The following is a 26,035-nucleotide window of genomic DNA, read 5'->3' as shown; positions in this document are numbered from 1 at the left end:
GGGGTATATGGGGTGTAAAATAGTGAAGCTGCCCTAATGACCTCTTACAGAGTTTGCATCCCTGTTTCCTATCAAGAAGCAGTGAACATAGGAACATAGTGGGTGCAGCAACTGGACAAGTCACAGAAGGTACCAGCCTGCATTGACAGTTTTCCTTACCTGGGAATTCCAATAACTCTTCTTTCTGTAGCGTTTGCACTTGATTCTGTAAGTCTGTAGAAGGAATCTAGCACCAGCAGAAACCATGTATGGAAATGTCATGATCTTGTCTGTGACTACAGCCTGTCACCCCTCCAGTCCTTTAAAAACCAAATTTGGATTATGCTAAATGATATCTTTGCCATGATATTCAAACTCACCCACACTTTTCTTAGTAGAAAAAAATGAGTTATGTCTGTAAGTTCATTTCTATAGTAACATCCCAAAAGAAATGAAACAAACCTCAACAGTCTGGCCACCCCAGCCTTCCCAGAAGCACCCCCATTTGAAATTTGCCCAAGATAGTCTGACTCTTTCCCAACTTCCAGCCAGAGCACATAAGGGTTCAAAGTATCATAAATCATTTAAATCAGGACTTTAGAGGTCACCTTTTGGCTTGACCTCATGATTTAACATAAGAATCTTAAACAAGGTCCTAGACAAGGCAGATGGAAGAGGTAATCCTTACCCTGATATCAATCCTCATTGGTGGTATTGGTCACTTAAGCCCTTACTAATATAATCATGTTGTTACCCTAAACTCAAACCTAAGGAGATACAAGTAGCCACTTGGAAGTGAGAACATACATCCATGGCCAGTTTCTGGGTTCCATTATGTTTTTATTTCAGTTACGGTTAAAATATTTTTCCTTTTGAAAATAAGAAAGGGGAAAAAAGAGTTTAATTTTTTGTCAGCTTAAGTGAAATACAAAAAAAAAAAAAAAAATGAGGAGTGTTTTCCAGAGCTTCCTTTGCCTGTTACAGTCATGCTAGCATCCATAACCTACTATGTATATTCCTCAATTACAGGCTGGGAACATACATATTGTTACTGCCCACAAAGAGCTAGTTGGGAGAAAGGACCCTATCTTACAGCATTGTTATGCTGTAAATGATGTGAAAACCTTAAAGCATTATATAAATGTCAAATGTTATTATAAAAAGGGGGCAATTGTGGCATGGTGGGAAAAACAATAGAATTATCATCAAAACATATGGGTTTGAATCCTGACTTCCACTTAAGAGGTATGTGATCTTGAGTAACTGAAAAACTCTCTGAATCTCAGTTTCTTCATCTGTAACATGGGAAAAATATTTCCCCCAAAGAGTTATAGTTAGGATTGATGTTAGGTTGTTATTAAAATTAATAAAAAAGGCAATATGAAAGAGCATATGGTAGTTAATCAAAACAATGCTGTCAGAGTTTAAATTCAGAGTAGTCAGGGAGTAGACCTCAAAGAACAAGCCTGAATTATAGAAGAGGTGGAAGAAGTGCACTTTGGACAAATTTAATTGGGAACATACATGGCATGTGACTAGTTTTGTCTAGAGAGTCTGTGTACAAAAGCTAAGTAGTAAGAAATAACACAGAAATAGAGTTGATACTAAATTGTAGAAAACTTTGAATACCAAACTCAGACCTGCAGAGAATAAGGTTTTTGAAGATGGAGAGGCAAACTATAAAGCAGTGATTTAGAAAGATTTAAATATGAGAGCTAACTACAGAATGTACCTACAGGATGTCTGTTAAATATTTTTTAATAGACCAAAGAGAAAAAGTCCTGGAAGCAGTGAGAGAATCTGTTTTTCAGGTGAAGCAGTAGTCCAGGAATGAAAAAATGTGGGACTGGATTTGGGCTAGCAATGGTGTTGTAGTTTCATCTTCATGTTCCAATTTTATGAAAGAAATCTTATCATTGAAATTTATTGTGCTGTTTAGGTTTAACATCATGCTATTTTAAAATGAAATTTTAGAGATGGATAGCATTTTCAAAAACTTCCCAGTATAGCTTAAAACTTTGACCATAAACATAAAATAAGGGAAGGAAAAAAGGTTTATAATTTGCACGATTCAAATTAGACAACTAGGCTTCTTCCTCCCTCCCCCTCCTGGTCCTTTTAGTATTGTGGCATTTATGCACTTAAGCGAAAGCTATTTTCTGTATAGTAGTAACATGAAATTTATTTTTGGTGAAAAATAGTATCAGTGAAATGATATGAAAGTACAACTAAAAATTTCATGTCCAAATGAAATATGAAATTGGCACTTTATTCATTTAGGCTTCTGGGCTATATGGTATTTGAAAAATCAGTCCAAAGTGTTTGTTAGGATTTTGCCCAAATAGGGATTATAAATTCAATATCCCCCTAATATGAGCTAGTAAGAACTAATATGTTTGTTACTTTTGAACTGTTACTGGTAACTATCAAAAGGAAACAGTCAAACTTTGTATTATCCCACATTTTTTCTGTTTGAAACTAATATTTTGAACCTAAACATGCCCTCCTGGGCATATGACTTGGATAAATTTATTGTGGAAATTTTGCCACTCCACTGAAACAATGATGCCTTTAAGCTGAGCAATCCAGTAATCAGAATTAGCTACTCCTGGATGGCAAAGTTCAGCATTCCCAGCCCTGATGGTTTATTCATAATGTGTTTTGTTTGCAGAAACCAGAGGACAAATGATGTTAGGTATTCTAAGTCTCACCTTTACTTCTTTTCAATCCTTCTAAAGAGAAAGTACATGAAATGGTGCCAGATCATGCACCAGCTGCCAGTGTTTACCATGAGCTCCAGTTCTAACCAAGATGATTTTTGCATCCATAGTAATGGGGATAAAAATATTAACAAACAGTCTTTGAACAGTTCTCATCCCCCAGGGTCCAGGCTGGCAGCAGTGAACACAATGACTTTTACTCTATAATGTTGTTAATACCATCTCTTTAGTCTGTAAATGCTGCCCTGTTAGGTAATCCACAACTTCTCTATAACTTCTCCTTATAGGAAAGGTCTACAATGCAATGGTTCACCTTACATGAATGTTAAAAATTAAATGAATAATATATTCCAAGTACTTTGAGTTCTTTGGAGGATAGATGACAAAATGGTTTGAGTTGGTCTTAACATGGTATATAATTTAAGAACACTGAGGATCAGTTCACAGGCCAAACACTTAGGAAACATGTTTAATATGACTGTGTCCAGTGTTATACTTGGGGCACAATTTCAAAGTGGAAGGTTTTTGTTTTTAAAAATGTTTATTTTCCTTCAAACTAATAGTGTCTTTCTCTATTGCTGGCTCTTTCAATGAGGAAGACCTCACAAATTCTTCATTCTTTTTCTCACAAATGTCCAGGCATGAAATTCAGCATCTCTTCATTTCTTGGCAACACTTTTCAAGTTGATTTGTTTTCAAATGCAAATATTTAGGTCATTAACTCTTCATCAATAATTTATACATCAGAATTTTATATAGATATACATGCACAGATGTATATACATAGACACTGTCCATCTTTCTCAACACTTGACAATAAAACTTTACATATGTTTTACACAGCAGTTCCTTGGTCAAGGTCATTTGCAAGAGCAAGTTGGTTTCTGAAGAGATCTTGTTTGGTGGGTGAAGGATCCATTGAGGGGTTTTCATTAGTTTTTTCCCTGTATTCTGATCCACTGGACCTAAAATCTCAGCACACAGATAAAGTACAGGTTGATTTGGGTTTAATTGTTTTTCAAATAGTCTATCTATCCAAACTGTTTGACATTTGTCAAACTGTCATGTTGCCACCTGGATCTACAGTAGTGTTTAGTTTTCTTAATTTTATCCAAAGGGTAAGTTGATCTGGCATTTTCAGAAATATAAAGAGAGTTAACCCATATTGTGTCTGAAGGAGAGAACCATGAAAAACCATGACTTCTGATCATAATTATTGTGTATGGGACAAAGTATAGGGTGAAATAGCACTATCCTGGGGCAAAGAAAAGCTCAAAAAAGTCAGGGATTCATATTTTGAGAGTGACCTATCACAATTAATATTCAAATTATCAAATCCTTGAGTAAACTGGTATCCAAAACTAAGAAGTTTAAAAATTCTAAAATTCATTGTTTTCAGTCAACCTTATCCCAAACCCTCACTATAGAGTTTTAAATGGTTTTTGTTGTTGTTGTTGTTGTTGTTTTTTAATACATAGGTATATATATATTACAAACTCTTACTTTGGTTTATTTTTATAAAGACAGATTTATTGAGGACTGCCATGCATATATGCTATACATGATAAAGTGAAGAAATGTGAGTACAATAATCAGATTGAGGAGATACCATAATCTCAACCATCATCAAGGAGACCAAGCCCAATAGTCAACAATTCAAATAAATCCAATCAAGTCCCCAGGCGAGGGCACATTCTTCCATTTTCTTGGTTAAACCAGCTGTAGAATGGACTCCAGCTCTGCACTGTCTACAAGTTGATCCTGTCAGAAGTGCCTGGAAGGGGAGGGGCTCTAGAAATTGCCTCTGTTAAACCAGCCTGGGATCACTTAGCAAGCTTAAATTTGAGGTTAGAAATTATAAATCCAGCCCAACGACTAGGAACCAAAAACAAAGAATCTAGCTCAGTTATACTCAAGGGAATTCAGTGTTTGAAATGAGGTTCCTTGTCCCAAAGCTCCTAAACCACTGAACAAGTTCTCCATGTACAGAGGCTAATATTGTACATTCCCACAATTCAAAAGGAACAGCAGATTATTCTTTTTTTTGTTGTTCCCAATCAGATTCTAAAGGTCCTAACCAATAAGAATTAACTTTTTTAATTTGTTAATTTTTTTTTTTAAATCTAATTTTGATGATATAATTTAACTATGTTTTTCAAGGCAACAGGCTTGGCCTATGCAATAATTAACATCCTGATGCTTGGAAACTTCCAAATGATTGATCAGATTGTTCTACTTCACTTTGTTTTTGTTGTTGTGTAGAAAAAGCCTTAATCTCCATGCTTTCCACCTTCCACTGGTAAGGCCCACCTTTCCCATATTTAACTCATTCACTAAATCCCAATTTAGAGAAAAAAGGCTATTCTACATCACAACACCTAAGTCTTTGGGGCCCATCTGTTGTTCCCAGCAGACTGAAACGGCTTGTCAAGCATGTTGCTCCTCTGGTTTACAAATTCTATTCCTTTTCCCAATTTTAGAATTCCCTATGATACTCCCAAGTGTTACACCCAAAACCTTATGTTGTTCTCTTTCTCAATCCCAGCCTCCTCCTTTCTGAATTCGCCCTTAGTTATATATAGTAGCTATGCACAATATGTCCACAACCATATCTTTTGTACTATTTCATTCCTTTGCCTCATATTGCATTAACCAAGAAATTAGGGAAACCTACAGTTCAACCCACAATTTGTAAGCCTCCCCATTTGCTAAAGGATTTAAATCTAACCCTTGTCTCCCATCAATGGCCTCCCCACCTTGGACACCTCTTCAAATATTCTTCAGCCAAAATCTGTAATTTTGCTTTTAGTTGTTCTGATCTTGGCCACTTCTAGATCTCCCTGAAGCCCAATATTTCACACTTTGAACCATCCAACATGCAACTGTTCATGTTTACCTGAAAATAGGAAAGTTTTGATGTCACCACCAGCCCCAGGGACCACAGAAATCTTCACCAGCTTCGTTCCCATTTCTGAAACAAATGCCAAAATCGCCCTGTCTGCTTTTCAGCCTCTACGAGCTCATCTTTAGTTTTTTTTAACGACCCTCCTCATAAGCCTCTTCTCATGTCTCCAGTATTCAGAACATCCCTTTACATCTTGATTATAAATTTTAACCAAAAACTAGCTTGCTAATGCTTTTCCATTCCCAGCTTTTGCCTGTGACCAATGCCCCAACATTTCTCTTTCACAAAGGCAGCTCTGCCTGGCCTCCCGATAACTATTTGTGTCCTACATGGTCACATGTAAATAACCATCCAAAGGTTATGTTGGACTATTAAGGATCTACAGGTATGGACTAATGAAAGATGACATGGCTTGTGTTTTAAAGGCCTGCGTATCTGCCTTTTAGCTTTCTACCTTAAGAAGAAATCATCTGTTTTGCACAGGAAACTAAAGCCAAGCATTGTGTAATCAAAAACCTCCAAAAGCCAACCCATCCAAACCCACACGGCCACATGTCCATGAGACAGAGGACGGCTGTGGACACGGGCCTTGCACCTCTGGGTCCAGACTAGCAGGAGGCGACAGAGGCAGGGGAAGTCACTTGGTTACCACTACCATGTGACCTAGCACCCCAAGATCTGGGTAGGACAAAGGACAGAATGTTGGGAACTTTTTCTTTCTTGTGTTGAGAATGCAATTGCCTAGGTCTGAATTCTTTGTAGGAAAAAACAAAATCCCATAGATCCTAGCACCATACTAGACAGACAAGTATTCACTGACTATATATGAGTGATTGAAAAGAACTCAAGGGAGGTCAATCGGTCAGCTCCTTAATCCAGGGCACTATACCTCTCTTAATAATGTCTGAGACTGCTTTTGCTTTGGCTTGCAGTCAATTAAGACTCTTTTTCATCTGTCTGCTCACACCTTTGTCCTCACAAAAGCCTTTATTAAAATGGCAAGAATAGAGGAAGCAGAAACTAGCAAACAACACGGGACATCACGACCTCTGTTTTCCATCCCTTACTACCCTCAAACTATTTACTAGAATTAGAATAAGTTTCAGCCAAACAGAATGGAAAATTGTAGTGCTTCTTTGCATCTCTGACTGCCTGTTATTTTACAAATTTAGTTGCAACAGATAAACCTGAATTCTCATGAAGATTTCATAGAGGATATCCAAGATACTTCATCAATGATTAAAGCAATGTGGATTAAAGGGGAGCCATTATACAACCCACTAAAAATTCTGCTTTAACAATTCCTTTTAAGTCTGAACACAGCAAAGGAGAACTTGGACTGGGGTGAGAGTACAGAGTCCAGAGTAGTAATGAAGATCTCGATTTTGAATACAACCAGTTGCTAGTACAAGCACAGGACAAAATGGAGTGGTATAGCACTGACAATTGGACAATGAAGTTATGGAGTATAGTTGCTGCACCATCAGTTACAAGTTCTGTTTAACTGTTGATGCTGGGCAATCCATTTATTTGAGCTTGTAAACAGCACCCCCCCCCAAAAAAAAAAAAACAGCCACAAACCAAATAAAATAGGATTCACTAATGATTAATTTTCTATCATTAATTATATCATGAATAGAGTTCTATATGTAATATATAGAACTGTAAAACTATGATAGAACACAGAAATGATTATTAAAAATATGTGAAGACCTGTGATGATTTTATTCATCTGAATTAATAAGGAACTCGGGAGGTATCCCTTGGTGAGCAGAAAAGATTTGACATCAGTAAAGGCTGAAAAAAGTCCCAAATAGGAGTGAACAAGGGAATAGCTAAAGAATCGTAAATTTACAGAATCTCCAAGTTGGAAGGAAAATCAAAGGCCATCTAATCCATTCCAGATATCTATATCATAACAGTGATGATATATATTTCACTTGAAAAACTCCAGAGAGAAGGAATCAGTCTCTCTCATAGGACATTGGGAGATGGGAGATGGGGGTGGGAGTATCACACATACACCTTTTCCACTTTTCCACTTAATGCAGTGGCAGAGAGCATGCAATTCAAGTTGATTGTCTTTAAGTACAGGTGAGAGCATTTTTTTCTCGAACTCCAGGATCTTTTGCAATCAAATATTTGGTGGGTTTAAAGAAATTTCTGATAAAGTACAGCTTAACTTGATAACTTAGAAGGTTCAAGGTAGTCCTAACATTCTCTGGATAGACCACTGCAACATGTTAGTCCTATTTCTATTTTCTGAGGATCCTAGCTAAGCTGGAAAGCTAACAGCTTTTTGAAGCTTGAAATTGAATTACATTTTCCTTTGGCCAGCTTTTAAAGACATCTCTGCACCTCATCTGATGCACACAAACTAAATATATCCTAAGTGGAAGCAATCAGATAATTTCCCATCAGCATCTTAGGCATTCATTTAATATGTTTTGAGTAATATAAGAAGTTTGATTATCTACATTCTGCTAACATGAAAACCAGCAATACATTCTCTTAATCACAAAAGGAAGACACCTCTGAGTCTTTCTTTTCTTAAATGTTCTGCTGTGTCCAGCTTTGTAACCAGTTAGAACCTGAAATAGCATTCTGAAATAGCGTGAATTGGAAGCCAGCCAGATGATCCCTATACACAAAAGCCTATCCAAGGGAGAGGAACACAGGACTGAGCAGTGCACAAGAAAACATCCACTCTTTCTACCCCTTCTCTTGACCTGCTTCACTTTATCTCTGTAGCCAGGCCCTTGTTTTGCATATAGTACTTGAGCATTTGTATTTTTAGAAATTTTCTAGATTTTCTATTTCCCTGCATAAATGCATAGAAGATTTTTTAATCCCAACACACATCTGTCTAGGTATTTATTGCTTGACTTTAAAGAGTAAGGTCCCACCTAAAAGATTAGAACCACATATCTTATGTATCTGTAGTCATAGTTTCTGGCCTAGTCTTATCCACAAGGGTATTTAAATGTCTTTAGAAAAGAAGGATTGTGGTATCTTCCAAGTTAAATATCACTAATATTTTATCATGCAGAACATTCCCTACTCTCTCCTTTCATACTCCGATGATAAAGCAGGAATTAAAAGCTGCTACTATATGCTGCTTTCTATAGTTTATCAAATCTTCACAGTACCAACAGCCCATAAATACACAACAAATGTTCAATGACAGTTCATAAATACCATTCATAAATACTATCTTTGGGACATGATGTAAAGGTCTAGTAACCCTTGGCAAGCCAACTGTACCAACTTTCATACTCTTATAAGATGGGCATAATAGAAAGACAGACTTGGAAAAAAAAAAAAGCTGAGTTTGGATATTGCCTCAGACTCTTACTAGCTGTACAACTCTGAGCTAGTCACTTAACCTTTGTCAGCCTCAGTTTCCTCATCTGTATAAGGGGGATAATAAAACCACCTATCTAATAAGTTTTTTGTGAGGATCAAATGATATAATAAATGTAAAGCACTTGGAAAATCTTAAAACACTATATAAATGCTAGCTATTGTTATTCTGTCTCTGCCATCACTTTCCTTCAGATGTTGCTTCAAATATTAAACAATAAAATACCTGAAAGATTCAAGGGTAAGAGCTATGGGTACCTTTCAAATCCTAACAAGCTAACAAGTTGACCTGTCATCTTATCTTGTACTCGAGCCAAACTCTGGATGAAGCCTAGAATGGAAGAACTAGAAGAGACTTTAAAGTCACGTAGTACAGTCTTAGTCTCAGTGCCTCCTAGATGGACAGCCATCCAGCCATTGCTTAAGCATTCCCGATTATACTGAACACATTACTTCATAAGACAATCTAATCCACTGTGAAATGGCTCTATTATGAAGCCCTTCCATAGCTAAAATCTGCTTCATTGTAACCTATAGTTGTCAGTCTTAATTCTATCCTTCTACTGAAAGGCCAAACTTTCCTAGCTTCTTCTAAATGAATCTTCAGAACATTTCTAAAAAGTCTCTAGGAGTTTGGAGAAGGAACTAGGAAAAAGTAATGGTAGTTTCATTGCTTCTAGCAAGATTACTGGCATTAAAAGCTGGGATGGGTGAACCATGAATACTGGTATCAAGGAACAATTCAGAAATGGAAGGAAATGAGCAGGAACAATACTGGCCTTATGAGTTCTTAAGCCAGCCTGGACACCAAAGCAGGAGTGAAGGATTGATCTCATTGCTGAACATGCTGAGGGTTGCTGAGCCAGGAAAGACCTAAGACTATTATCCTAGGAAAAGGGAAATAATCTTCAAATCTTCTGCCTTTAAGCAAAGTTCATTTGAAGGTAGTAATAATTGAAATAAAAAATGACCATACAGCAACTCTGGTGTGCATGCTGACAAGCACAGAATAGAAGTCAGTCTGGAACTTAGCCATTGAGGGACTATGTATGATAAAGATTACCCTTATCTTTACCCTTTCCCATTCTCTCCTTTTAACAATAGACTGAACAGCCAGTAATCTTGACAAGACCAGCTTTCTGTGCCCTAACACTGACTTCAGCGGTCTTCCCCATATTTTTAAGACCCCCAAAGAAACATAATTTTCTCACTTCAGACCTGTTCCCAGCTTCTCCCATCGAGAACATTATCTGAATCAACCAGCAACTGTTTGAAGCTCAGCAAGGTAGCCTCTCCACACACTGCTCAATCCTCACGGGCCAGTCAGCTATAAGCCTATCCATGTATTTTCCTTCACTCCACAAAAGGTGAAGACTTTGTGATTCAGACTAACTCTTCAATTCTGCAGTCTACCAGAAGAAATTAAATGGAAAGAGATTTTTCACTGAGAGAAAAGAATGTAGAGATGACAATCTATGGAACCACAAGCAGAAGCCTCTGAGCCTGAAGGGATGGGTAAAGAAGGGAATTTCCACTAGCATCATTTCACAACTGCAAAACAAGCTGTATTTTTAAAAGCATAGCCCTCCTTTACATTTCTCAACTGATCTTCCTAGTTTAAAAGCTCAACCTCTTAAGGAAGCCTTGCAGACTGGAGGAAGAATACCTAACTACAGCCAAATTCATTCCTTGAGGGTAAGTTCCTACTAAATATACATAGTATCCATTATGGTTATAAGTATCTACATGTGTCCTAAAAGGTAAAAGCACTTAAGTACCTAGAAGGAGCATTTTAAAGGAAGGTTCTATTGGAAAGACTCCTTATACCCAATACCAACATCCCAGAATTTCTTGATGTCTCAAAAGGTGGCCACTGGTTCATTCCCAATGTGTGCTGTTTGCCCCAGTAGGCACAACTTGGCTGGGGGAAGGCAGGAAAATGCAGGGTTAAGGAGGTGGGAGAAAAGTTAATAGTGGTGGGAGTAGAGACAGTTTCTTTAAGCATGAAAGGAGACCAAAATAAGAAAAAAAAAAAAAAAAAAAAAAGGAGTCAATCCCTGGCTATAAGGAGGAGGCATTAAGCTTGAAGCAGCTTCTTGAGGCCAAATTACCGTTATTATTGTTGTTGTAGTTGTTGCTGTTGTGAAAACCTCAAGAAGAATCCCAGAGGGGAAGGAGTTAGAAAGCTGTCTGATCTAAGGGCTACTCACTTCTTTTTAAAGAGCTTGCGGAAGGAGCTTCGAAAGCCCCCTTTCTGGTCTTGCCTGCTGGGATGCTGATCACTGAATGATGTTTGTTCACTTTCTCTTTCTTCCTTTGGACAGAATCTGGTGTTATCTTCTACATGTATTTCCTGAAAAAGAAACAAAAAAATTTTGGATTTTGTAAAAACGCTTCCAGACTTAATAGTCTCATGGTCTTGTTTTTTTTTTTTTCTTCCCTCTTACCCTAAATTTAATAGGTCTCTAACCTTCATCAAGAGCAGCTAAGAAAGCATAGGTCTGGAGGCAGGAAATCCTGAATTCAAATAATCCTTAGGCACTTACTAGCTGTGTCACTGGATAAATCACTTAACCTGTTTGCCTCCATTTCCTCATCTGTAAAATGAGATGGAGAAGGAAATGGCAAACCACTCCAATATCTTTGCCAAGAAAACCCCAAAATGGGGATACAAAGAGATGGACATGACTCAAAATGTCTCAATAACAACTTTTCAAGGCAAATCTTGAGGTTGAACAACTGAAGAAAGAGTGCCTTTTCAACCAGGTGCTAAGGAGCTGTCTCCAATTTCTTTGAATGATACTGTCATATTTCTGAAATCATCCAAGTATAGGATCATGAAAAAGAACTAATTAAGAAGGGAAACAGTAGAGGGAGAGTTACCTAGAACTTAAAGAAGGGTAAAGGAATCAGAACCTCTGGATTCCATTTCAGGCACTTCCATTATCATATTGGAAGAGCTGAAAAACTGGCCCTTTATATTTTTGGATATCAGTTTTCCCATCTGTAAAATAGGACTAATTGGTTCCAGAACAATATTTGCACTTATCCCTACCTTTCCACTTAAAGAATAAATAAACTGGGGAAGCTACTATTTGGTTTTTTGTTGGTTTTTTGGTGAAAGAAAGAAGTGTCCAGTTGGCATATGTTTCCAATTAGCATATAGCATAGTATCTTCTTATCTTGAATCTTTAAGTGGAATTTTATTAAGATCTTTATATTTGGACTTCCAGAATAGAACCAGAATTCTATCTTTTAGTAAACCCCCTTCCTGTTTTAATATTGGATATCACCAAAGGAATCAGAAATTAACCAAAAGATTGTTAGGCATTTTGTGAACAGATAGCTAACTATACAATCTCTGAGATCCCCCCAAAAAGGTTACTGTTTGAGGTATAATCATTTGAAGGAAGCAGAGAGATTTAGAGCAAAATCACCCTGGTGGTTCTACACAATTTCTTAGATTAGACAGAGACTTTTTGCTCTTTAAACACAGAAGGGAAGGAGAGAGGGAGTTGAGGTTTGTTTCCAGGACTTTTCAGCAAGATTCCCAATAAGGAAAAATCCCCAAATTTAATACTGACCTAAAATATTTCATGTGATTCTAATGAAATTATTTATAAAACCTGGGTTTTTTTTTTAATTCTGGTTTATTGCGGAGTAAGTAACCAATAGTTTTTCAAAAACTTCACTTTAATTCTCATTTTTATTACTAATACCTTGCTTTTGTATAGCACTTTGGCCTTTCAAAGCACATTCACATACATTATCTCATTTGACTTTATAACACCAAGGAAATAGGTGCTATTCTCATTTTTACAATCCAGGAAACTGAAGAATAGAGAGAGAAAAGTTAACTGTTCAATGCCATATACCTAAATAGCCCCAGAACCAGGAATAAATGTGAGTTTCCAGACAGCTGGTCCAGTACCTTTGGAGGGTTCTAGTCCCTTCTACTATGCTTTGCATTTTTGAGAAAGGTTAAGACTTCCCTATGAAAGCTGAGTGACCAGACAGGAATATGGAAGACCTTCAAGATGGTCTTCAAGATGAATAGGATGAGTCTAACTCTGTTTTCTTGAGAAAGTCTCATCAAGAAAGGGTTAACAATTTAAAAGTATGTTTTTTAGGATTACTCTTCCCCCACCCCCCACCCCCCACTCACAGAAGGGTCATTTAGTCTTCTTTCGCTCAAATCCCTTTCTTCTCAATAATATTAATGATATGTCTCTTCCCCAGCACTTTAATTTTCTAATCATACTTCTGATACTAGTACAGATGAAGCTGGAAGGCCCAGCCAGGAGAGACCCCCTGGGAATTCTGAGGAGATTCTGATTGTTAGGAGGCAAGGATCCATGGGCACATTCCTAGATTTTCTTGAGCTCCCTTAGGGCATATAGCAGAAGCCTGATTTCCACATAGCTTTAGCCAATACCAATGAAGAAGCAACACTATGATCTCAGTTGACCGATAGATACTCTGTGTTCTCCCCCCTATCTCAACTGCACTGCCAAAACACTATTCACAAGAATGGAAGGGCATAGAAGAAAAAATGATTTTCAATCTACCTGCATCTATTTATTCCTGCCCCCCCCCCCCCCCCACCAAAAAAAAAAAAAAAAAATGAGGAAAGAGAAATTCAGGAGTTCAAAATGCTGGGACCCTGGACCTAGCAGCCACCAAAGTGCAGTGCCAACTTAAATGGCCTCTGAATTGTGTCCTCAACATGGGCCAAGTGCAGTGCTTCCTGTGAACGCTGAATACTTCATTTAGCATTATGTATGACAGGAACAATGTCCTGCCTGGGCCATAGTTCTCTTCTGACTTCAGAGATTACATCTTACTTGGCCACAGGAAATTGTTTTTATTCCATTCAAATGCAGAGAAACACTATTTATTGGCTCCAGAAATATTAACTCTTTCATGAACACAGACTAAAATGTCTATTTAAGGCCTTAGGCCTTTATTACACTGAAATGTTATATTGTGTGCATTAAATAAATAAACTCAATGTGAGACCTGCAGACCTTTAGACCTAGAGGTACCATGAGTTCCTCCTGGTTGCTTTCCATTGTGGGGTTTTGATTTCTTTTACTTTTTTTTATTTTTGCAGAATCAGAATTACAGAGTTGGAAAGGACTTCCAAGGCCATCTAGTCCAGTCTAATGCTAAACTGACTCCACAATTTCTAACACTAGTATCACCAATATTGCACATTGGAAACTTTGGTGCCATCTTTGTTTCTTTTCACTCCCTTACCTCTCACCTCCAATTATCTACCAAGTTTTGCCGATTCTACCATAATCAAAAACATTGGTTCATAGCCCTAAAAGGATCCTCAGAGACCACCTAGTCTAACCTCTTAGTTTTACAGATGAGAAAACCCAGCAAAGTTATATGTTTTGTCCAAGGTCACACAATAAGCATCAAAGATGAGATTTGAATCCAGGTCCTCTAACTTCACATCAAGTATCCTTTCAATTGTACCACTCTGCCTCCCTAACCTATTATTATCTCTTGTATCCATCTTATCTTCTCTCCTCCCATCACCGATAGCCCAGTATAAGCTTTTATTATTCTTCCCCTGGACTGTTGCAATAAACACTTCCGTTAAATCCTAACCTCCCCATTTTATGAGAAAACAAAAGTTTGGATCCTTAAGAACTTATTTGCAGGTCATTGCCTTGATTTCCTCTGATCCCTTCATTTTGACAGATAACTACAGAAACTCTTTTCTACCCCCCAGGCAAAATGTAACTTAAATATGAAAAGGAGGAAGCCTTAAAACCATCTGGTGGTCCCTAGTCCCACACCATGTGGGAATCTCCTCTACCAAATCCAGAGGTCCTCCAATGGCCATTTAGGTACTTCTAGTGATAGGATTTCACTACCTTCTTATGACTTTTTTAGGATGAACAGAAATCTGCAGTCTCCTAATTTCTATGCACCACTTAGGTGACTATAACAAAATGTCTATTTCAAATTCACTAAGGGAAAATACCTCTCTCAGCTCTAGCTTTTTAATCTTTTGACAGGAAACTATTCGTCTTCTTTCTACCTGTTAAGTAGTCATCAGATTAAAAGGGAGAAACAGAGCACATACGTGCAGACTATTTCAGTGTTTCCAAAATTAAAACTAAGAAGATACACCGACTAGGAGAGGAAGGAAAAATGAGTTTCGATCCTCTCTCGTGTTCTCTGGCAATGAGCCACATCTTTCATTTCATAGGCGGGCAAAGATAATATATGTGAAACTCTTTAAGTGCCTCAGAAGAAAGGTGCTATATAGATTCAAGGTATTAGTTATAGTCATTAAATATCATTTCTCTTATCTAATCCGATGGAAGCTTTTTATAACACGGGGCTTGGGGGAGAGCACTAACACCTGTCTTAACCATTCTGTTAGGCTTCTGCTCCATGTCAGGGGTCCACATTTGGACCCCGGTACTTATGCAAACCGGTTGCACAGTAAGTCAAGTCAAAGCGGGGTTTGACGGCCTGATTTTCCGACCCTAGCTGGCCAGGACTCCTAAGGAAGTGGTGTGAGACCCGGAAACCTAGACACACCGCCTTGGATTTTCTCCCGTGACCGCGACCGCTGCCTCCGAAAGTTTTTGGTTTGGTTTATTTACTTTACCCTCCTTACTTCCAAATAGGTCTGTTTTTCACTTTGAGTTCTCTGGGGGGGGAAGAAGTTCCTCGGGGAGCTCCTAGCTGTGGCAGATGCGATGTGCGGCTGGGCGGCCCGCTCTTGCTTCAGCTGCACGCGCCCGCCGCTGCTGCTCCTCGTACTGTACAGTCTGGGGGTGACCCCTTCCGACGTGGACGTCCGGGGAAACTCCTTCAGCGAGCGGCTGAGCGGCTTCGTTTTGCCGTGGACGGCCTCGTGCTTGTACGTGCTGCTGCTCACGGGCGACGTGGAGCTCTTGGGCAGCGGCTGCACCGAGTGCTCAGTCCTTTCGGCTTCCATGGTGAAGCTGACCGGCCGGAGGAAGCAAATGTCCAGGCTGGACTCGGAGGAGGCGGGCGAGCAGGCCTCGAAGAGAGGCAGGCTCTGGAAAGTCTCCTCTTCGTAGGGAGCCGGCAAGGTGAAGATCTCGCCGCCGTACTCAAACTCCTCGTAGCTCGGGACGAAGGGGCGGCTGTCGGTCAGCAGCTCGGCTGGGGCTCGCAGGGCCCGGTCGAGGTTCGCCACCGGGTCGGGAAGGGCGGAGTCATAGTCCATCTCCGGGATGGCCTGCAGCGGGGCTGCCAGAGCCTTCAAGTCCTGCTCCGGGCCGCAGAACTGAGCCGGGGCCAGGAGGCTTTCCGGCCTCTCGTGCTTTCTGCCCTCCAGCTCCCAGTCACAGGGCTTCCCGGGCTGAAGGTTCTCCATCAAGGTTTGTGGTTGGCTTTTCTTCGCTTGGGGCATCAAATGTCTTTAAAGGGGAAACAGAATACAAAAGAAGTGTGCATAGGGTTGGTTAATTCAGGCTCGGTCAGCGAGCCTGCTCTAGGTCTGAGTACAACATAGCCTGTCAGAAACCGTTAATGAACCTGCCAACACCACTCCTCACAGACCCTCCCCGGCTTTCCGGCAAGGCACGTCCAGGGAGTGCCACGGGCCACACCGTGCATGGAGGGCCCCCGGCCTCGGCTGCTTAGGCCCCGCCAGGACTAACCGCGGGCCGCCAAGGCAGCAGCCACCACACGTCTCCCGTTCCCGGGAGCCCCTTCCCCCTGCCCGGGAGAGGACAGAGTGCTGGTCCGTAAAGTAAAGCGGACGTCGGAGGGATCATTTTCCTGCATCTCGTACGGACGTGAGGAAGCATTGGGAAGAGATGGCTGTGAGAGGCGGGTGGTCGTCACTTTCCCCTCCAGAAGATTTGGTCCCTTCCCATGTCACCTGTCAATGCCCCAGAGCCGTCTCCTCTCTCTCCCCAACCCCACCCCCCATTCCTCTTACTATAATTGTACTACTTTATAGTCACACTTTTTAGAAACCCGTAAGAAAGTGAACATGTGCCAAGAAATCAAGGCATTCTAACTGATTCTGGCCTGTCCAGCATAGTATAGAATGCTAGACTTCATGTCAGACCTGGTTTCAGATCCCATTTTTGATACTTAAGTAACTGTGGGCAGGTCATCTAACTTCTCTATGCCTCAGTTTCCTTTAAATTGGGGATTATACTGTCTAGTATCATCTTCTGGTAAAGCCGGAATGAAATAATGTTTATAAAGTGCTTTGAAAAGTTGAAAGTGCTATATAAATGTCAATTCTTGTTATAAGTATTAGTTTTTTTTAATCTATCTGCTGTCCATATGGGTGCCGCCTCTGTTAATCTTGAGTTCCACATGAAGATTTTCAATATTAGATAAGTAACCGTTTGTCTAATTTATATATATATATATATATATATATATATATGATATATATAAATGTATGTATATGGGTGTGTGTATATGTAATATATAAACATATCTATATAATATATATAACACATATATACATATATGTGTGTATATATACATATATGTATACATGTGTGTATATATATATATAAAATGTCTGGCTCACTGGCCCATTCTTTCCATAAGCTAGAAAAGCAATAAATGCCTGTAATTTTTTTTTTCCTTGGTCTGATAGTTCTGAAATTTGGCCACAATATTCCTTGGAGTTTTTATTTTAGGATCTTTTTCAGAAGGTGTTCGAGGAATTCTTTCAAAGCCTATTTTACCTTCTGGTTCTATTACAGCTGGGCAATTCTCTTAGATGATTTCTTGTAAAATAGTATCTAGGCTCTTTTTAAAAGCAATAAGTGTAGTGAAAAGAATGCTCAATTTCGAATGAGAAGACCTGGGTTGTAATCCTTCCCTTGACTATATTTTCTAGGCCTAAATTTCCTCAAAAAGTTCTTCCTTCCTTCCTTCCCTCACTTTTCTTTTTTTCTTCTTCTTCCCTCTCTTCCTCTTTTCTTTCCTTCCTTTCTTTTTTCTTTTCCTTTCTTTCTCCCATTATTTTTTTTAGTAGAGTCTTCTTGCACAAAATGACTAATGTGGAATTGCTTTACATGATTAACCGTGATTAACGTGATTAACCATCACGTTATAATCTATCAGCTGTACACTTATGAATAATCTATCAGATTTCTTATCATCTCAGGGAGGAGAGAGTAAAGAAAAAGAGGGATAGAATTTGGAACTCAAAACTTCTTATAAAAAAAGTTTTTTATATTGTTTTAATTGTAATTGGGGGGGGATGTTATATAAAAAAAGAAAACAGTTCTATAAAATAAGGAAGTTCAATTAAATGATGTTTATGGCCCACTGTAGCTATAATTTTGGTCCTACACCCTACTCCAAATTGTTCAAGATTATTACCTGACAGATGGAACAAAGTTACTACAAACTTATTAAAATTAATCATGTCTCTATCAACACAGAACAGTGCAGCTGAATACAGATTCCATGAGATTTAATGGTAGCCAAAATGTGCTTATTTATGATGACATTGTTCAACAGAATTCTACAGAGAACAGATGATTAGAAAGAGGCCTATACTATTTTTATCTTTTGATATTAAGGTGGCATTCAGGTAGGAGTAAAATTACAAACTTAAACCTCAAAAACTCTCTTCTCACTCACAGTCTGCCTTGAAGCAGTAAGTCATGTTGGATCCAGCTGTGTAGGAAGAGGAGCTCTTTCAGAACCTGCCTCTGCCATAATTGCTCCCCTGCGATTACGAGCCCAGCCTGGATACTGACATCCTGGACAGAGCACAGATGCTGAGAAAGAACTGCGCACTTCCTGGAGAGACCTTACTTACATGGACACAGCCTTCTAAGGTACCATGGCAAAGACAGAGTTAGCTCATGCTGGCCAGGTATGCCTGGCAGGAGTTATGGAGAGAAGCCTCACAGAGAAGTCATTTGGAAAATTTGGCAGCTGAAACAGGAGCAGTTGTTAAACTGCAGCTTGGCTCTCATGATAATATAAGGTTAAGGGAGAAAAATCAGTTCTGTGATAATAACCTTAATTAAATCTGTTGTAAGATAATAAATTTGGAATCAAATTACAGAGCAAGGAATTGAGATAGAAAATGACCCTTCTGATAAAGATGAAGAATTTTGTATTTTTGATTATCTCACCCTTTCAGAATCTTGGGTCCTAAAACTCACAAGGCTGAATCCATGCTTATCCTTCTGAGATAAAAATGAATGCCAGGAAGTTTGAAGTGTTAAGGACCAGAATCTTCCCCAGTGTATTTGATGTTCCCCTGTCCCCCAAAGTTCACTGAATGAGATCCCAGCTTAACATGCCAGGCATTTATGAATGGAGACCAAAAAGATAAAATCCTGTTCTGTGGAATCCCTGGAGTAGAACATAGGTGCCCCAGGGCATCTAAGGACCAGGTGGCCAATAGCGGGTGGCACTGCTAACTAAGCACTCCCGTAGAGGCCTGAAAACAGAGCCTTAGTGAGATCTAAAGAGTGATCGGGCCTCATTTTGTAGCCCCAGCTCTTAGCACAGCACCTGGCACATAGTAGGTTCATCATATATCTTGACTCGATTGAGGTGGGGGTCTTAGCAGGCAGGACTTAAACAATCTAACAGTCTTTCTGTTTGCTGTCAGGTCTAACACACTGCCAAGTGATCTTGTAGACATCCTTTGAGGCCTAAGAGAGTTATTCTTTCCCTTCCCAATCCTTGGAGGAAAGGGGAGGCCTACTCTGGTTTTTCTCTGGAAGGCCTACATCTCACTCTTCAACTTTGGAGGGGCTCTTTATGGCTTAAAGGAACTTTTCACCTTCTCTGCCTTATACTCATCTCTTTTTTTCCCCTTCTTGCCAGAGCCCAGGCCCAGAAATCTGGGAGGTATAAGGAGTATAATGAAGGAGTAGTCACAATGAGACAAACCTCAGTCAAGTTGTATGAAGAGAATCTGTCCATTCCCGCAACACTTCCAATGAACCTCAATCATGTTTCTTTACCCCTTTATCCTCCTACCCTTTGCAATCTCTGGGACAAAGAGGAAATGTCTCTGTAGGTCACTGCATCAGCAGGGGGATGCATAAATGCCCCCAGCCACAGGGCAAGCACATTATGATAATGCAGTTGGCCCTGACCAGGGAACCTTCAAAGCTGACGGCTAGGGGCATGAGGGAATGTCCATGAGCCTTTCCCCAGTGACAGCAGCTTACGTGACAGCTGAGCCGGGGCTGGCAGAAGCAGGGTAGGGCTGTAGCATCTCTTCAGAGTGGATCCCACCACTATCACGGACAGCCTCAGGACCAGGGGCTGGGGAAGCATCCTGCCCGGTGTTTGCACACTGGGAAGCCAGGCCTTTGTACAGCTTCGCCATAGATGACCTAACCAAGCAGAGAGACAGCTCCATTAACAACTCTCAGGGAATATAATGGGAAATCAGAGTCATCCAGGATTTCCCCTGAATAGAGATGTTTCTCAGATACAGATAGGTCTATACAAAAATGAGCTTGCTCTTTGGCTAGTGCTAATATGGCTTTGGGGAAAGGTGAACATAATTGTGAAGTAGCTGAAATGGCCAGAATTGGTGTGGAAAATACTTCCCATATATGCAAATTAATGAACATTGTTAAACAAAGTGTGAAACATAAACTATCCCTGTGCCATAAGTAGTAACAAATATTCAAAAATTCAGAGAAGCATGGAGAGATTAATATAAGCTGATTGAAGAGAGTTAATTTAAATGAACCAGTAAAACAATGGACAATAATAACAATATAAATGGAAAGGGAAAATTGAAAGCTTCATAATTATAACACCTAAATTTGATTCTGGAGAAGAGTTTAGAAAATGTATATATACCCTTCCCTTCTTTGTGGAGACTAGGGTACTATGGATGTGGAATATTATAGACACTGTCAAGACATACCATTAGGTAGTTTTGCTGAATTGTTTTTTTCCCTTTTAAAATCTTAGTTAATAAATATTAATACCAATAATAATAGTCAACATTTATATAGTGCCTACTGTGTGCCAGACACTATGCTAAACACTTTACAATTATTATCTCATTTAATCTTTATCATAACTTTGCAGATAAATGCTATATTATCTCCATTTTACAGATAAACTGAAGCAAACAGGCTAAGTGATTTATTTTTGCCCTACAGCTAATATATGTTTGAGGCTAGATTTGAACTCAGATCTTACTTATTCCAGGCTTGGCACTGTATGCACTGTGCCACCTGGCTGCCCCCAAGAGATATTTGCAAATGAATATGATATAAAAACAAAAGGATTTAATAAAAGTGAGATGAAATTTAAAATCTATATTGAACACCTACTATGTGCAGAGTACTGTGCCAGGTTCTGAGAGAAATGCTAAAATAAATGAAACATAGCTCCTGTCCTCATGGAGTTCATGACTTAGCAGAAGGATGTGACAAATACACAATCATAATACAATATGGAACTTATGTGCATTAGGAAAATACAAAGAAAGTGCCATGTGAGGTCTGAGAAAGCAAAGACTCTGGAAAATCATGGAATTCTGGAGAAGGTAGTATCCTGAGCTAAGTCTTGAAAGAGGAGGTAGTTCTCAAGAAGAATAAATCAAAAGAAGAACATTGTAGATGTTGGGAATAGCATAAGCCCAAACATTGGGGCAGGGCATTATGGTACTTGGTTAGTGTACTCGGAGCAAAGGATTCATGGAGCTAGAATAGTTTGAGATAAGGCTGAAAAGTTAGGGTAGAGCCACATTATGAGGGTTTTTCAATGATGGCCAATCTAAGAAGTCTGACAGAATCAGTGAAGGATTTTGAGTAAAGGAATGACATGTTAAGGTTATATGCACAACATTTGGAGAATAGACTAGAAAGGAAAGAAAGGGGAAGTGAAAAACATTTTTATCAGCTTATTCCAATAGTACAAGTGAATAGTAATGAAGACCTTTACTAAAATAGTACCTAGGAGAACAGAAAGGAAGGAATAGATGCCAGAGATATTGTGGTGGAATCATCAGCATTTGGCAATTAAATACAGGAAGTAAATGAGAGAAGACTCAAAGATAAAATTGAGATTTTCAGAATGTAAGTCTGGCTAAATGGTAATGCCATAAACAAAAATAAAGGAATCAAAAGGATGGATTTCTTGGGAAAACAGTCCAGTAAGGGTACTAAGAAGTTTTATAATGTCTCTAATCTGAAGAACTTTCAGAAGGATGCCTTTTCTAAACAGGCTTGGGAGAGGTGGGTTTGCATGTGCAGGAAGGTGCCCCATTAGATCTGAGGTGGTCAAGATGGTGGGGAGATTCTTAATCTGGGCCTCTTCAATTCTTCTAGCAGGCATTCTTTTGTAGTCTATTATTATCACTCACCTCATTTTATGTCTTTCTATCTCATGCTGCCTTTGGTGATGAGCAAAATGATAACTCAGAGATGTCTTATGTTCTTCCTTTGCTCATACCCTTTGACCCTCCCTCCAGACTGGGCTGTCAGAAACTTACTTCTTGAGTTTTTTCCGTTTCTGAATGAGCAGATCTTCATTGCATTGAAACAACAGGGTGTAGTGAGAGATAAAAACTCGAAGTCGCTGTACACACACCAAAAGCAGATAGTAATCAGGATGTTCTTGCTCAGTGAATTTCAAGACATTCTGAGATAGTAAAGAGAAAAGGATAAGTAGAAAAACTCAAATAAATTATTTCCTCTCTATGTACTGTACATTACTTTGATTTATCATTTCACAAATGATGTATCTGAATAATTAGAAAGAATAAAGAACTGTATAATCCTATCTCTCACTGATCCACTATTAGCTGTGTTCCCTGGGCAAGATACTTAACCCTCTTTGTCTCAGTTTCCCTGTTTTTTACAGATGATCTGGAGAAGGAAATGGCAACCACTCCAGTATCTTTGCCAAGAAAACCCCAAATAGGGTCAGGAAGAATTGGACAAAACTGAAGCAACTGAACAACAAATATACTGTAAACTTACTCCCATTGCTGCTAGCTTGACTTATGTGGGCTAATACTTAGATGAATTCAGGTTTCCTCTGTGCAAAGAAGTCCATGGAGCAGTAATATTAAGTTCAAAACCATTGTCAAAGTATCAATAGTGATAATTCCCTTAAATTTCTATAATATCATTAGTATGGAAAGTTTAAAGTCATAAAGCTTGTCCAACCATACCCACCTGCAAATGAATAAGGTATTCAGGGATCCTCTGGACTATGTGAAAAAACAGTGTATATAGGTCAGATTTAATCTCTTCTTCAGCCTGAATTCAAAGAGAAAGTGGAGTTACTATTCAGCTTTCTTCAAGGGCCTAGTATCAGTAACTAGATAACCATAATGCCCTTAGGAAGCAGCAAAACACAAAGGGTCCCACAGAGAATATTAGTCCTGGAAGATACACCAAAAGTTGCCTCATTTTACAAATAAGGAAACTGAAGTCCAGAGAGATGGAATAGCTTAGCTGAATTAGTTGGATAGTTACATCACATGACATTTTTTTCTTATTTATAGTTCCACATTAATCCAGACAGCACTAATCAGGGCAGGAGTGCCTTAAGAATGAATGAAAATGAATTTTAAAAGCATCTCCAGCTTTGCCAAGCAGAATGGTGCCACATGCTTCCTATTACTCACAGCCTAGTAGAGCAGGCAGTAGGAGGCATTCACAAACTTGGTTAAGCACCTACTATCTGAAAAGCACTAAGGCAGGCTCTAGGAATACTGAGACCAAAAAAAAGGGAGGTTGGGGAGACAAAAACAAGGAAATGATATTCACCCTCAAAGAGCTTATGTTCTATTGGAGAGTTATATATACAATAATATCCGAGGAGAAAGAGAGCACTAACATCTACAGGGATGAGGAAAGAATTCTTACAGGAGAGCTCTGGACCTAGAAGCAAACTTAGAATTCTAAGAGTCAGGTAAAAGGAAAGAGTGACTTCTAGACCGGGATGGAGTCCATACTGCCATAAGGGGGAGGACTTTTAACATCACATTGAGGAGTTTGTGTGGGTCTGCTAAATGAGAATCAGTGTAGCTTAAATACAGAAAGGTTCATTAGTTGTAATTTGGCCACTCAGGAATGAATTCATTACCTATGAAACCTTATTGGTCCAAATTGGACCAAATATTAGTCCAAATATTGGTCCAAATAGCACCAAATAAAGGCCATGCTTCTAAAATGTTATCTCTGAAAAAAAACATAATATGTAATAGCATAATATAAGTCTCAGCTAGCACTGATAAAGCATTTGAAAGTTTGTGAAGCATTTTGCATAGATTATCTCATTTATCATCCCACGAGTTCTGTAAAGTCAGTGTTGCTATTCCTATTATATACACAGAATCTGAACCCAGGTCTGTCCTTACTTTAGTTCCAATCTTCTATCCATTATACCACCTAACTGCTATTCAAAAACATAATCAGATTTTATACAGTCCAGGTTGGCAGGGTGAGTAATAGAGTAGCTTATATTTGAACCAATGTAATATTTATTGTGTATCAGTTATTTGCAAGGAGATTTCCCTGAAACAATGGTACTCCCAATTTACAACTACTATTATCCAAAAGAGTCACATGACTATGTGCTCTGCAGATTCTAGAGTAACAAGATATCGTTATATAGAAATGGGAGAACTTGAAGCCACAAATCTACAAGTGGCATCTAGAAGAGTCATGGATAGTTGGCTTGATTATAATCACCTCCATTGATTAGGGAATGAAGCTAATGAGGGAATGATTTGATCCCTGAATGAACACCTTTTAATCTTGACATAGTTTTCCAAGAGTCATGAAAATGGCACTGGCCACAACAGTCTACAAAATAAAAAATAAATGGTCCATGTACACCCATTCCCAAAACAGCTCAGAGTTTTTCCCTTGGTTAGGCTAATAGGTCAGTAATATCATTAATAGATAGTTAGCTCACCTCTTTCAGGACGACGACATGGACCAGAGAAATACATTCAGGTAAGTCCCTCAGGTAAGCAACATAGTAGTCCAAGAAATTATTCTTAAAAATAAACACAAAAATTCATAAGAACAGGGAAACATCGATGAATATACCATGTATTTTTATAGAAGCACATATTACAAAGGAAGTCAGAATACTTTACAAGTTATCCAACTTATTCTTTTTAAATTTTCTTGCATTTTATTGTTCAGTCATTTCAGTTATATCCAATTCTTCGTAACCCCATTTGGGTTTTCTTTGGCAAAGATACTAGACTGATTTGCCATTTCTTCTCTAGCTCATTTTACAATGAGGAAACTGAGGCAAAGTTAAGTAGCTTGCCCAGGGTCATACAGCTAGTAAGTGCCTAAAGGTAGATTTGAATTCAGGAAGATGTCTTCCTGACTCCCAGCCCAGCCCTCTGCCCACTGTTTCATGTAGCTGCCCTTTTACCCTCAAACCAATTAAATTCTATTTAATTTTTCTTTAAATATATCTAAAACTAAAACTATTACCCCTGTAGTGATAGATTGGTAGCCAAAAGAAACCTTAGAGATGATCTAATCCTACCATACCATTTTATGGATGAGTAAACCTTATGAGAGTCAGAGAAGACAAGACTAAAGTGCTAGAAAAAGTAAATAGCAAATTTGAGATTTGAACTCAGATTTTCTGACTCCAAATCCAGAATTATTTTTTCCATTGAGCCATATTTAATATTTGTAAACAGAACACAAAATCTTTATTATTTAGTTTTAAAAAAAACTATTAACCCAAAAGAAAAAAATCATTTCTGACCTGACATTGCCAAAATTATAAATGAAAGACACATTTCATTTTGAAAAGTCAGCTTTAATGACTTGTCAGAAGATAAGAAATGTTTCTTCTTGTAATACTATCTAATTTATCCTCATAATTTTAATGTGCAGATTTTGTAGACTCTAAATCAAAGAGACTTAAAGGCCATCCATCTAGTCTAATTTGTACTTAAACAAGGATCTCTAAGCTTTCCCCAAAGACCTCCAATGAAAGAAAAGGAACTCCCTCCTGAGGCTGCCCATCTTACTTTTTACACAGCATTCTTATTAGTATTTCTGTACATCAAATCTAAATTTGTTTCTTTGCATCTTCCACA

At 38.7% G+C, this 26,035-nt stretch overlaps 1 protein-coding gene across 9 annotated transcripts in view; it reads right to left on the bottom strand.

The window, feature by feature from the left end:
* Window positions 1-2,670: 2,670 nt before the first annotated feature.
* ARHGEF33 (Rho guanine nucleotide exchange factor 33) overlaps window positions 2,671-26,035 on the bottom strand; it is a 77,554-nt gene continuing 54,189 nt past the window's right edge. For 4 of the 9 annotated variants that reach the window (XM_031950379.1, XM_031950384.1, XM_023494999.2 and 1 more), the window contains 7 exons: window positions 24,877-24,960; window positions 23,127-23,210; window positions 22,439-22,587; window positions 20,148-20,315; window positions 15,605-16,385; window positions 11,178-11,320; window positions 2,671-3,664 (listed from right to left, as the gene is read on the bottom strand). In XM_031950379.1, coding sequence (XP_031806239.1) covers window positions 3,535-3,664; window positions 11,178-11,320; window positions 15,605-16,385; window positions 20,148-20,315; window positions 22,439-22,587; window positions 23,127-23,210; window positions 24,877-24,960 — 1,539 coding nt within the window. In that variant the 3' untranslated portion in view covers window positions 2,671-3,534. Of the gene's footprint in view, window positions 3,665-4,212; window positions 5,671-11,177; window positions 11,321-15,604; window positions 16,386-20,147; window positions 20,316-22,438; window positions 22,588-23,126; window positions 23,211-24,876; window positions 24,961-26,035 lie in introns of those variants that run through there. The other 5 variants (XM_031950382.1, XM_031950380.1, XM_031950381.1 and 2 more) reach the window with 5 other exon arrangements.

This window comes from Sarcophilus harrisii, chromosome 2 (genome assembly GCF_902635505.1).
Source record: "Sarcophilus harrisii chromosome 2, mSarHar1.11, whole genome shotgun sequence".
In the NCBI taxonomy this organism is placed as follows: Eukaryota; Metazoa; Chordata; class Mammalia; order Dasyuromorphia; family Dasyuridae; genus Sarcophilus; species Sarcophilus harrisii.
Note: the sequence above shows the minus strand (reverse complement) of the source record. Positions and strands in the feature narration are given on the sequence as shown.